This window comes from Haliotis asinina, chromosome 2, assembly GCF_037392515.1.
Source record: "Haliotis asinina isolate JCU_RB_2024 chromosome 2, JCU_Hal_asi_v2, whole genome shotgun sequence".
Classification (NCBI taxonomy): Eukaryota; Metazoa; Mollusca; class Gastropoda; order Lepetellida; family Haliotidae; genus Haliotis; species Haliotis asinina.
Genome location: NC_090281.1, coordinates 27,554,080 through 27,568,887, shown reverse-complemented (window position 1 = coordinate 27,568,887; position 14,808 = coordinate 27,554,080). Strand labels below are relative to the sequence as shown.

Sequence of the window (14,808 nt, the reverse complement as noted above, 5' to 3'; positions counted from 1 at the left end):
AAACACACTAAGTGATCGACAGTACTTCTGTTTTTACGGAAACCACATTGTATATCTGTGATAAGGTTATTTGTTTCCAAGTACCAAACAAGTCGATTATTTATCATGCGCTCCATGGTCTTGCAAACACAGCTAGTTCATGAAATCGGACGATAACTGGATGGATCAGTATGATCACGTCCAGGTTTAGGTATTGGTACCACTATAGCATCACGCCATGAAGAAGGAAATTTCCCGGATGTCCAAATATCATCAAATATTGATAAGAGCGTCTCTAAACAGGATTCTGGTAAATGCTTCACGAGTTGATAATGTATGTTATCAGCTCCTGTAGCAGTGTCATGAGCTTGATCAAGAGCAGTATGGAGTTCATGAATAGAAGATGTTTCATTATAATCTTCCCCATTATCAGGATTGAAATTAATAGTTTTCTTTTCTTGTTGTTTTTGCTGGAATTTAGGTACATAATTAGAAGAGGAAGAGTGTTTAGCGAGGGTTTCACCCAGTTTATTCACAATATCTGATTTATCTGTAAGTAACTGATCTCCATGTTTAAGATGATGGACAGTAGATTTAGTACCCTTACCTTTAATTTTCTGGACCATGTTCCATACCTTGGACATGGGTGTCCGAGAATTTATTTTGGATACATAATTTTGCCAAGATTGGCGTTTATTCTGTTTAAAAGTACGCCGTGCTTTAGCATTTAAAATTTTAAATTTATTTAAATTATGCACCATAGGATGGCGACGGAAATAATGTTCTTCTTTTTTCCTTGCCTTCCTCGCTTGTTTGCATTCATCGCTGAACCATGGTTTTCGAATATGTGGAACTGCAGAGGACTTTGGTATACACCCATCAGCTATGGAATTCAGTTCATCAGAAAAACATTTAATAGCATCAGGAACGTCAATAAAACGTTCGGGTTTAAGTTTTTCAGCACACAGTGTTTCATATAAAGCCCAGTTAGCCTTTTTAAAATTCCGTCTTGATGATGGAGGAACATCAGATGGAGTTACAGCTTTTAATATAGTAGGAAAATGGTCACTTCCACAGAGGTCATCGTGGACTGACCATTCAAATTCATTTAGTAGTTCGGAATTTGTAAGTGACAAGTCGAGAGCAGAATAAGTCCCTGTCCCAGGGTGTAAATATGTGTTGGAACCATCATTATAAATACACAAATCATTGTCAGAACAAAAGTCCTCCAACAATTTACCTTTAGTGTTTATATTTACACTACCCCAGAGTTGGTTGTTCCCATTTAAATCTCCCATTATAATACAGGGCTTCGGGAGCTGATCATATAGAGCTTGAAGATCGGTTTTGGCAAACATCGAAGACGGTGAAATATAAAGAGAGCATAGCGTAAACGCTACATGTAACGTAATTCTCACTGCAACAGCCTGCATGTTAGTATTAAGTGAAACAGGGCTTTGAATAACGTTTTGTCTGATTAGAATGGATGATCCGCCAGTGGCCCTATCACCCAGAGGTGAAAAACAATGATATGCATTAAAATGACGAAGGTCAAATGTATCTGTATGTTTTAAATATGTCTCTTGGAGACATAACGCTGAAGGTGTAAAATCTTGGACTAATAGCTGTAATTCATGTAAATTAGTCCTCAGTCCTCTGCAATTCCACTGTACAATATTATTGGAATAAACTATCTTTTGGGGGGATTTATTGGGGATCTACCCCGCACTCTTTTGGAGGGCGACAAGCTATGTGCCCTAGAATGGACGTTTTCAGAAACGTCCATGTCTTCAAGAGACCCATATTTGTTTAACAATTGAATTCTATTTTGTGACCCTTTAGGAGCTCTGCCACTTTGTTGTTTTGAAGCATCAGACTTTGGTTTAGATTTGCTTTTAACAGTTTGCTGACAGTCAGCTGTCGATTTAGACTTAGAGAGTGACTGATATGATGATGGTTTGTGATCAGAAGACGACTTTGAGGTACTAGGAAGTGATTCCTCAGTCTGAGATGATATAGCAGGGTACAAAAGCTGTGGAGAATCGCAATTTACCCAGGTCAAGGTAGTTTGGCAGCCTGTGGATGATTTTGTTCTTTTTGAGCTTGACTCAGATGATGTTTTTGCTACTGTAGCATAACTTTCTGGAAGATCAGATCTCTTTACCATTTTTTTTGCCTCAGAAAAGGAGATATTTTGAGTAAACTTTATTCTGTTTATCTCCATTTGCTCTTTCCAAATTGGGCACAGTTTAGAAAATGACGAATGATCGTCTGAGCAGTTGGTGCATTTTTTTAAATCACTGTCACAATCTTCTGTTGTGTGTGTTTTCTCACCACAGTGAGCACACACAACAGACAATGTGCAAGTATTTACACCGTGTCCATATTTCTGACACTTAAAACACCGTTGGGGATGTAAGTGTCAACACTGATATTACAATATCCTGCTCTTACTGATTTTGGAATACTTGGAGAAGAGAAGTGGAAGAGATATGTGTTAGCAGGTTTTGTTTCTGAGTTTATCCGAGTTGTAAATCTTTTAACAAAAGTCACCCCTTGATCTTTCATTTCTGATACGATGTCAAACTCAGTCATATCTGCAAACAATTGATCTCGGTCTCTAACAATGCCTTTGCTTGTGTTCAGAGTCTTGTGTGGAGTAACTGAAACCTGGACTCCAACAAAGAGCTCAGTTGACAACAGGTTGGTTGATTGCTGTTTCCTGCTACATTCTACAAGTAGGGAACCTGAACGCAGTCATCTGACATTTCGTACCTCACCTGCGATGCCATGTATACCTTTAGATACCGCAAATGGGTTTAATTTGAAAGGTGATTTGTCAAGAGTCTCGATCACTAGAAATCGTGGCCAGTATTCAAAGGACGGAATAGACGGTCGCAGTTCATCATCATCATTGTCAAGTTGACGCTTGTTTCTTTTAATGGGGGTTGTGTAAGCCATAGTTACTTTAATATGGTTCATCATCTGAGCTCCCCACCCACCACGGAGTATCACAAGGACAATGCTAAAAACAAGTGGGCCTCCGACTTGCAGCACCAAGGATACTCAGATGATATACTTCAGCAGAAGAATTATAAATAATTGATCTACCAGATTGGCCCATGAGCCACCGCCTTCTGGCATAAGACTCTAGGCAAAATTTATATTATCATATTTCACAATCCAAAAAGTTAGAGATCAATAGTAGTGCCAAGAAAATTCGAACAATTCAAAATAATATTTGTGCAATGGCACATACATAGTCCATGCACAGGGCTTGGCGTGACCAGCCGATTGGTCGAACCGGGCCCATTCGAGCACCCGTCTAGGTGAAGTCAGGGCCAAAGTGGTGTATTGAGCAACAGGAACACGGTTACAGGTCCCTATTGCCCTCAACCACCAGGATCCCCTCCTCTGCTGACACAGGGCCGCAACCCACGGCAAACGGGTTGGTGGACCAAATATGCCCCCGGGTCCACAACGGGGGTGTCGGAGAGGTCTTGGCGTTACCCAGCACCCACCACGAGGAGGTGGCTCGCCACGGGTGCCATTTGATTTAAGACAATATGACTCATATCATCACTTTTCTCCCCCAGGCGATAAAGCAACTGGAGGGTCTTCTGTTTTAGTGAGGCAGGGTGTCACTCATAGCCCTGTCCCTCTTCATACCTCTCTCCAGGCTGTTGCAGTTCGTGTGACATTGAATGTCGTGTTCACTTTATGTTCTTTATATATTCCACCGTCATATTGTCTTCAACAATATGATCTTAAGTCGCTTTATGACCAACTCCCGAAACCCTGTATAATCATGGGAGATTTAAATGGCCATAACCCACTTTGGGGTAGCAATGACAGCAAAACGAAAGGTAAAGTTTTGGAGGATTTTTTCTTAAACATTGACTTATGCATCTTCAATAATGGTTCTTCTACATATTTGCATCCAGGAACTGGAACGTATTCGTGTCTTGATTTAGCTGTTGTCGATTCTCATCTGCTAGGTGAGTTCGAATGGTCAGTTCACGATGACCTCTGTGGAAGTGATCATTTTCCCACTTTATTAAAATCTGTGACACCATCGGATGTCTCTCCATCATCACGATGGAACTTTGCTAAAGCTAACTGGGCTTGGTATGAAATTCTTTGTTCTAATAAACTAACACCTGATGTTTTTCTTGACGTTCCTGATCCTATAAATTCTTTCTCTACCGAACTTCATAAAATAGCTGATGAATGTGTTCCGAAGTCCTCTTCAAATCCACATACGTAAACCATGGTTTACTGATGACTGCAAACAGGCTAGGAAGGCACGGAAGAAAGCAGAACAGTATTTCCGTCGCCATCCTATGGTCCATAATTTAAATAAATTTACAATTTTAAACGCTAAAGCGAGGCGTACCTTTAAAATGAATAAACGTCAATCTTGGCAAAATTTTGACTCCAAAATAAATTCTCGAACGCCCATGTCTCAAGTGTGGAACATGGTACAGAAAATTAAAGGTAAGGGTACACAATCTAGTGTCCATCATCTTAAACATGGAGATCAATTACTTACTGATAAATCTGATATTGCAAATAAACTGGGTGAAACGCTTGCTAAACATTCTTCCTCTTCTAACTACATGCCGAAATTCCAACAGTATCAAAGACAACAAGAAAAGAAAACTATTAATTTCCATTCAGATAACGGGGAAGACTATAACGAACTATTTTCTATTCATGAGCTTCATACTGCTCTTGATCAAGCTTACGATACTGCTACAGGGCCTGATAACATACATTACCAACTCCTGAAGCACTTACCAGAATCCTGCCTAGAAACTCTTTTAACTATTTTTGATGATATTTGGACATCAGGTAAATTTCCTCCCTCATGGCGTGACGCTATAGTGGTACCCATACCTAAACCTGGACGTGATCATACTGATCCGTGTAATTATAGACCCATTTTACTAACTAGCTGTGTTTGCAAGACCATAGAACGCATGATAAATAATCGACTTTTTTGGTACATGGAAACCAATAACCTTATAACAGATATACAATGTGGTTTCCGTAAAAATAGAAGTACTCTTGATCACTTAGTGCGTTTAGAATCATTTGTCAAAAACGCTCTAATCAATAAACAACACGCTGTGTCTATATTTTTTTATCTTCAGAAGGCATATGGCACAACCTGGAAATATGGCATTTTCAGAGATTTACATGATTTCGGTTTGCGAGGTCGTTTGCCTGAATTCATAGCCAACTTTTTAAGTAACAGACAATTTCAAGACCGAGTGGGTTCTACCCTGTCTGATCATTACAATCAGGATCAGGGTGTTCCACAAGGCAGTATTTTGTCTGTCACTCTTTTTAGCATCAAGATCAACAGTCTAAAGTTTAAACGATTCAATAGATGGTTCGCTATTTGTGGATGATTTTAATATGTCTTGTCGTGGTAAAAATATGCATACTATTGAACGACAACTGCAGCTGTGTTTAAACGAAATAGATAAATGGTGTCTAGAAAATGGCTTCAAATTTTCTAAATCAAAAACCAATTGTATCGACTTCTGCCGTAAATATAAACCCCATAACGACCCAGAACTATTTCTCAGTGGCACCCCTATCAAAGTTGTCAAGGAGGCTAAGTTCTTGGGACTTATTTTTGATTCACATTCAACCTTTTTGCCCCATATTAAATCCCTAAAAGCCAAATGCTTGAAGGCTGTCGATTTATTAAAGGTCGTGTCTAATTCAAAATGGTGTGGAGATCAGACTACCCTCCTTCACTTATATAGATCACTCGTGCGATCAAAACTTGATTATGGTTCCATCACATATGGTGGAGCCTGTCAAAGCAGCCTAAAAATACTTGATTCTGTCCATCACCAAGGCCTAAGACTTTGTCTTGGTTCTTTTAGAACCTCTCCTATCGACAGTCTTTATGTCGAAGCTGATGAGCCTTCTCTCAACCAACGCCGTATCAAACTATCTTTACAATACATCACAAACATTAGCTTCCAATGAGTCTAATCCCGCATATAATTGTGTCTTTAATCCTCTTTATGAGGATTTGTATAACAAAAAGTCTTCTCTTGTTCCGCCTCTTGGGCTCAGAATTAAACCATTTCTTGCTGCTTCCGGCATTGATATAGCTCCTTTCCGACTTCTTTCTTCTCCTCCTTGGCAGTTGGTTAGGCCACAAGTTGACCTAACATTAACTACATATAAAAAATCAGAAACGAATGAATTACAGTATAAACAAGAATATAATCAATTGAAACATAAATATAGCAATTATAAATCCTTATTTACAGATGGGTCCAAGGACGGTGGCGCAGTGGCTTGTGCCACTGTCATTGGATCCAGAACAATATCTTTCAGATTACCGGATAATAGTTCTATTTTCACGGCGGAAGCAAACGCTATACTAACGGCTCTTAAATATATTGAAAGACATCCTATACATAAACAGTATATTATCTACTCCGATTCTCTTTCTTGCCTCCAGACAATCAAAACCCTGTCATGTAAACATCCCCTTTTAATACAAATAATTGAATTATATAATAATCTTGCTACTGGCCAATACGACATCGTCTTTTGTTGGTTACCAAGCCATGTAGGCATTTCTGGCAACACAATGGCCGATCTTGCTGCTAAGGCAGCACTCAACAAATCTGTGACTCCATTTCTTGTTCCATACTCTGATTATAAAGCTGCAATTAGAACGTATATCCGTGATCTGATGCAGAAGAAGTGGGACACCCATGTGGGTATCAATAAATTACATGCAATAAAACCTTATATTGGTTATACCCACTTGGGTTGTCGGTCCAGATTTGAGGAGGTCATTTTGCGGCGATGTCGTATTGGCCATACGAGATATACTCATGAATACCTTTTGAAAGGTGAGGATCCTCCGTTCTGCATCCCTTGTGATGAAAGAATCACAGTCAAGCATATCTTGCTTGACTGTGTTGAGTATTCCATCACAAGGGATCAGTATTTTAAGTCACACTCTATGCAGGATCTTTTTAGCAATATTAGTCTTCATTTAATTATTGCATTTTTAAAAGAATTAGATTTATTAACCGAACTGTAAATAAATAAATATTTTAAAATTGGGAGATTAAAATAGTAACTCAAATCGTTAGTGGCTGTACCCTCAAAGGGGGTTGAAGTACCGTAAAATAATTGTCCTCCTGAGAGGGTACGTAAGTCCAAAAACATTTGAAGTAAATGTCAGTTTTCCAGCTTTTTAATCGTAGAATAAGTGTGTTTTTACTTTATGGCTAGATTTGACTAAATTGCTAACAGCTGAAGGGTTGATATAAATCCAACTAGGGTCCATGCAGGAAGCAAATGTACTGTAAGTCCCCATGGTCCTTAGTATGGTGATCTACCTTCAGTTGTTGGCAACCTATAGCTCATTTTTATATTGTACTGTCCTCTATAGATACATTGTTTTAGGTCTCTTCACTAGTTTTACCTTTACCTTGACAGGGTTTTACAATGTATGTGCTATCAATTCATTTGTATATATATAATTACTCATTCCCGTCACGCTATGGCTGCAATATTGCCGATGTGACGTTAAATTTTAACTCACTCACTCACTCACTGTACCCTCAAGGGGGTTGAAGTATTGCAAAATTATTGTCCTCCTGAGAGGGTACGTAAGTCCAAAAACATTCACAGTAAATTTAAGTCTACCAGGTTTTTAATTGTAGTATTGTTGTTGTTTTAATTTTGGCTACACTCGCCAGCGGCTTAAGGGATGGTGTAAATCCAACTAGGGTCCATGCAGGTAGCAAAGATACTGTAAGTCCCCATGGTCCCTAGTATGGTAACCTTTTGTTGTTGGCGATCTATACCCTGTTTTTATATTGTATTGTCTAAATATTGTAATTAGTTTTAACTATTCATGCTAGTTTGTTTTAATTCAAATTGTGATATTGTAGTTGTTTTACTGTCCTTTGTCGACAGGTTTTTATAACACACAAGTCATATATTCCATTTCAGTGTTTTGTTTCCGTCACGATATGGCTGAAATATTGCCTGTGTGACGTTAAATATTAACTCACTCACTCACTCACTCACATTGATCTAAGCCCAAAAAATATCAGGATTGATAACTTTAAGCATAATTCAATGTTGTGTCGCTTTGACGTTCCAGGTGAAGACTACTTGGTGGCTGTGGCACAGAGAGGCAAATACGCGTACATCAGGTACTCAGCAGGAGAAACTGGGGGCCAGGTAGAGATGCAGTACCCACACCTCGCCGACAGAAGGGTTTCAGGATTGACTCCCTTCTTTGGTACTTCATTCGGTGTAAATGATCAGATGAAAATCACAAATACTGTACAAAATGCAGCTATAACTGTTAGCGGAAGTGACACAGATATAAATTTTGTGGTAGATGCTGATGGTGCATTCTCTCCTCTTCCAATATCTTCCCTTGGGACAAAGTACATATTACCTTCAAGTCTCGCCCCAGGTGATTATTATCGATCCTTGTTACTAATAGCTACATACAACATGAGCGCTACTGTTGACGTATTCTTTCGAATGAACAGAGGGAAAATGTCCTTTTTCAACCACTATTACAGCGACGGCGACGTATTGTCATTTAAACTTAAACCGTATCAAACGATACGGGTGTCCACTCCATATGATCTGAATGGAACGGTCATTACCAGTGACCATAACATAGCTGTCTACAGCGGTATAGAATATGCCTATAAGTACATGGTATATGACCAACTACTGCCGGTCAAACACTACGGACGGGAGTACGTTGTTGCTGTAGATGACACCAAACTGGAGCTGCAGATCATCAGTGACCACAGCCACGTGCAGATCACCTTCGGTTCTGGGTCCACAGTCTCTACTGGCGACAGTCGTGTCTATAACCGCTCACTTGAACGGGGAGAAAATCTTCACTTCACCACTACAAGCCCGGTACTGGTGACTCTTAGTCGAGCAGATGGTTACAACAGTTCCTTCACAACTGTACCACCCGTACACTCGTACGTCACACACAGAGGAGTCTGGATATATTATAATAATCTTCATACAAAACTAAAAATACTAACTGACAGGAGAGCGACAGTGATGATTAAAGACAAACAACTCTACGATCTTCTCACATGGGTGGACATACCGGGCAGCAGGTACAAAGCCAGCACACTGTTACAGTCACAGTCACGACGTATATATTATACATCCATATCCAGCGACTTTCCCTTCACAGTTCTGTGCTTCTATAACGGATCGGTCTATACGAGCGGCTACAAGGTGTCCGAAGATGAACCAGTACATTATACAGGTACGTGCCACAGTTACTCACCCACAACGTTCTGTTAATAATTCTACATCCTGGTGACTCCTCAGTACATTTTTATAATGTGTAGATCTACTTGGTAGATTTAGAAGGCTGAAGCACAGCTGTTTGAAACATATTGAGCTTGATTATTACTTCTTTGTCGGTAATACGCACCTGCGGAAAGGATTAATCAAAACTTGTCCAGCCCTAAAACCCGTATTATTTCAGTATTTCTTCCAAAATGTGCTTACATGCCAGGATATTACTAAACTACGCTTCAAAGCTGGGTTTTAGCTTGTTTTATTACAAAAACCTACAAGAATTTAACTTGGCACGTGACATCATTGACTTGTGCATGACAGGAACATATGGATATATCATGGTTGATATGTCACTTAAAATACTTGCTAATTCTAATGTACACATCTGAGTAAATCATTACTAGATGTAGAATTCACTAATGAGTTACATAAACATGACGATCCCTTACAGGTCAAACTTACTTGATGACAATGGCTGGGTACACTCGCAGCTACTATCACATTCCTCGGATACTCGCCAGTGCTGGAGAGACTGGAGGCCAGTGGCAGGTACAGGATCCACGCTCTGGGCGAGTCTGGTCTCGCCGCTTCATCCCTTACAGCACAGACTACTTTTACCTCAATACGACAACTTCCAGTGTAGTGCTTGTACGTGCGAGAGATGATGCTATTCAGATCAAAGGGGGAATGAATCGTTTCATATCATTCTCTCCCCTTCCTGTTTCGGCACTCGGCACAAAGTACATCGTGTCTTCCTGTCTTCCTACTAACAGCATTTACCGGGACACCACGTCGTACATATCCGTCTTGGTGATAGCCACACACAACAAGAAGACGGATATTGACGTCATCTTCAGACTGGACGGCAACGTCACCTATGACGGCAGGACGTACATCGACAGGGAGACTCTTAGTGTCAGATTAGATAGATATCAGACTTTCTTCTTAAATAGTTCATCTGATATGACCAGAACCATCGTTAATGCTACGGGGACAATAGCTGTCTATAGTGGAACATACAGTGTGCGCAATGCAGTCTTCACTACTTTCGAGCAATTGCTTCCTGTGAAGCATCATGGACATGAGTATATTGTCGCAATCCAGAACCCTGATTACTATTGGCCTCACGCGAGTCTATCATACCAGCTTCAAGTTGTTACTGACCACGGTGATGCGAGCATCATGTTTGCTAACGGTTCTTCCATATCAGTGGGTGAGGATGGAGTGTACCGCAAACAATGTGGAAATTCTGAAATGTTCTACTTCAAAACCACAAGACCAGTTATGGCCACATTGTGTGCCACTGGATGGTATGACAGTTTTCATGCGTTAGTTGTAGTGCCCCCAGTAAGTCTCTACTCCACGATAACAATACAACCAACCCCGGGCACTATGCAGATATTGACAGACCAAGAAAATGTCGACGTTCAACAAACCTATAACAACGACTTTCCAGTCTACAGCCCCCCAGTTACATGGAGGAATGTGTCAGGTACAAGATATAAAGTGGGAACACTGAGTGGTAGTTACACAACAACTATCCGTTCTAATTCTACCTTTGGTCTCCTTGGATACGATTACTATACACCATACACCGGAGGATACAGTTTCGGGACATCTCCTGATACAGGTTGGTCTGTTGATGTACATAGAGGATATTATACGAGTGTCCATGTGATATTATGTTTACAACACGAGTGCCTAAATGCCGTTGTTTGTTGGAAATACCGACGTAAAGGAGAGAGTGTCATAAACATGGTATGATATGGACACAAATATGATACTCTGTTCACTACCGCAAACAATGCGTATTTACTAATATTTGAGCACGAAACGAAGTGCTTATAACAGGACGCATTATCAGTATGGAACCGTTCAGAATTTATGCCAAGAGGGGTTGATGTGTTCATGTGAAAGGTGTTGGGGGTTGCCCATTTTGTTTTGGGAAAGTACGGCTATCATCAGTTTCGTTCACATGATCTTACTTTCAACATTAAATTTAGTGGGGGTCATTCAATTTGTACATGCAACTCCATAAAGATCATCATCCACCCCCACGCCCGTCCACCCTATAAATTATGAACGATACCTAAAAGAAATTATCAACATTATTAGGCGAAAACTTTAGCACCACGAACCGATAGTTTCCGTACTGTCGCAAATGTTACAAATGCACATGCTCATTTTCATCAATCTCGAGTTTAAATAACAACCGAAAAATACATTTCAGTCGCAAATATAATTCACAATTTTTACGTGCAAGTAAGACTGCCAGGCGTGAGGTGAAGTGAGTCATATGGCCACCAATTAGCGCTAAATACAATGACGAGCAGACGAAGCATATTCTTCGAAAGTGAGTGAGTTGAATGCACCTTATGACTGTCAAAGAGTGCCAACTTTTCTGGGAGGCTGGAACTGACGAAAATAACTGATGGCATGGTCTGGTTCACGCACATGTTTACCGAGCAGTTGTTTAGTGGGACACAATGTTAAGCACACCACGAGGAATGGACCCAGAATAGTAAAGTAATGGAAGCAAAAATCAATCAATTTTAATTGTGCTATGTATTTTATTAAATAAATATTGACCAACATTGTTTTGCTAACAAGATTACAAGCGAATCTCGAGGTGACGTTTTCACCTACATGCCAGTCTGTGAATGAACGTGGGAAAGCATAGTCTGACCAATATGAGTACCGAATATGTATATAGGTATAGGTATATAAACAAACGTATAAAGCAAACATGAAGTGTCGCAGTATGTTCAGTATCGTGTGGGGATTCCCGGTCTCAACTACGTAATGGATTTTGTAATGATAATTATCATACAACAACTGAATTTTTAAAAAGAAACTGAATTACAAGACAGATTTTGAATATGTGAATAGGTTTTGTAAGTAGATAGTTGATACTTTAATCATGGTAGTATAAACTAGCAAGTGCGATTGTTACAGGCTGTACCCTCAAAGGGATTTTCAGTAGCGTAAATAGTTGTCTTTCTCAGAGGATACGTAAATGCCAAAAAATTCAAAATCAATTTAGCTCAGACTTACATTTTAATCGTAGTATTTTAGTTATTTGTTTAAAATCTCGGCTAAATCTTTCTTCCGTCGACAACGACTGACGGGATGGTGTACATCCGGCTAGGATCCATACAGGTACCAAAGTTCCCACGGACCCTAGCATGGTGATGTAACCTCAGTGGTTGGCGATGTATAGCCACGTATTTATTCTCCAAATAGTGCTATTAGTGTTAACTGTTCACACTAGTTTTAATTGTAATTGTGATATTTTTAACAAATGTTAGCATAAAATATTCTAGCTGTTTATTGTCCTTTGACGACACACGTTTATCTTATACACATATTCCATTTCAATGCCAAAGTTCCCAAATGTAACAGTCATCAACTTGATCTCTGCTCTAACGTACACTCACTGGTTTGTCTGCTGTATTTATTGGTTGCTAATCTATTTACGACTGTTTATTTGAAACATGAATAAGACTTGATTGTACAGTTCTGTCCAGCTCCATTACAGACTGCGTGTAGTTTTACGCCACACTCAGCAATATTCTAGCTATATGTCGGCTGTCTGTAAATAATCGAGTCTGCACCAGACAATCCAGTGATCAACAACATGAACATCGATCTGCGCAATTGGGAACCGATGACATGTGTCAACCAAGTCAGCAAGCCTGACCACGCGATTCCGTTAGTCGCCTCTTACAGCTCCATTACAAGTTAAATCAGAGACAAAAGGACATGTTTGACAGAAAGCAAAGCCATGAGTCACAGAGAGTTGAATTAGTATGTCCAAAACCTCAAATGGCATTCTGTGTCACACTTGTACTTTTCATGTTACGAAAAGCCACAACAAACACGGTAGGATAAGACAGCCACAACAAACACGGTGATCCTAGTGGCAGAGAGAGGTGTATACGCCCCAAGGAGCTGAGATTAATAATACGATATAACGTTAAGATTGACATCCGCTTGATCGAGGGAAACATATACCAGCGTCTTGAGCAAGCATCGAAACATATTGTTCATATCGTCATTTATAACATAACAGACTATTCTTATGTTTGACAACATGTAGGGCTTCATGCTTCTTCCAAGATAATGTTGATACTGAATGGCTTCGTTCTAGAGACCTCCACACCAGCTGGAAGCGAGACCAAGTTAAATGCAAGTCGTCCCATCCAAAGTGAGTGTTTCTCGTTTTCTTGAGCGAGTAAACTGCTTTCGTTACGATATGGCTGAAATACTTCAGACGTGACGTTAAATATTAGTGAGTTATTGAGTGAGTTTAAAGACTTAAAGTCACATCGACAATATTGCTGCCATGAGGTGACGAGAAGTCATCGGCGGTCTGTAGAATACCTAGAGTGTGACATAATGAATTAAAACTAGCGAGCAAATCTTTTTTAAAAAAAACAGACAACTTTAGACAACACCATGTAAAATCGGCTATTGATCATCAAAACTTAAGACCATCCTACTTGGGGCCACGGACGTTAAATATTAACTCAGTCACTGCCTAATACACTATTGCTCATAATATCAACCACTGGTTTGTCTTGGTTCATTCTTATAGCTCCTCGACAACGTTCGTTTGTCAAGTCATTGGTTTGTCTGCTCCATTATTATTGTCGTGATGTATCTGACGTATTGCTGATAGTTGAGATAAGAAAATTCGTAATATGTACAGTTCCCCCAATACGACATGTTCTCAAATGTAACAGTCATCAACTTGATCTCTGCTCTTACGTACAGTCACTGGTTTGTCTGCTGTATGTATTGGTTGCTAATCTATTTACGACTGTTTTTTTTTAAACATGGCTAAGACTTGATTGTACAGTTCTGTCCAGCTCCATTACAGACTGAGTGTAGTTTTACGCCGCACTCAGCAATATTCCAGCTAAATGGCGGCGGTCTGTAAATAATCGAGTCTGCACCAGACAATCCAGTGATCAACAACATGAACATCGATCTGCGCAATTGGGAACCGATGACATGTGTCAACCAAGTCAGCAAGCCTGACCACGCGATTCCGTTAGTCGCCTCTTACAGCTCCATTACAAGTTAAATCAGAGACAAAAGGACATGTTTGACAGAAAGCAAAGCCATGAGTCACAGAGAGTTGAATTAGTATTCTAAAAACTCAAATGACATTCTGTGCCAGACTTGTACTTTTCATGTTACGAGAACTATTTTTCAAGCAAGAAAAGGAGTAAGGTCCAACCTGTAGGGTAACAAGCATTGTGCCTACGAATGATCCAATCCTACCCCGGTAGGATAAGATAGCCACAACAAACACGGCGCTCCCAGTTGCAGAAAGAGGTGTATACTCCCCATGAAGCAGAGATTAATAATACGATATAACGTTAAGATTGACATCCGCTTGATCGAGGGAAACATATACCAGCGTCTTGAGCAAGCATCGATACATATTGTTCATATAATGTAGATACTGAA

The 14,808-nt window shown here is 39.9% G+C and overlaps 1 protein-coding gene across 2 annotated transcripts in view; it reads left to right on the top strand.

Annotated features, from left to right (window-relative positions):
• Positions 1-14,808, top strand: part of LOC137273509 (uncharacterized) — a 50,273-nt gene that overhangs the window by 31,567 nt on the left and 3,898 nt on the right. Inside the window, exons 3-5 of one of the 2 annotated variants that reach the window (XM_067806227.1) lie at positions 8,141-9,292; positions 9,782-10,960; positions 13,481-13,537. In XM_067806227.1, the coding sequence (XP_067662328.1) occupies positions 8,141-9,292; positions 9,782-10,960; positions 13,481-13,537 (2,388 nt within the window). The remainder of the gene's footprint in view (positions 1-8,140; positions 9,293-9,781; positions 10,961-13,480; positions 13,538-14,808) is intronic. The other variant, XM_067806228.1, reaches the window with a different exon arrangement.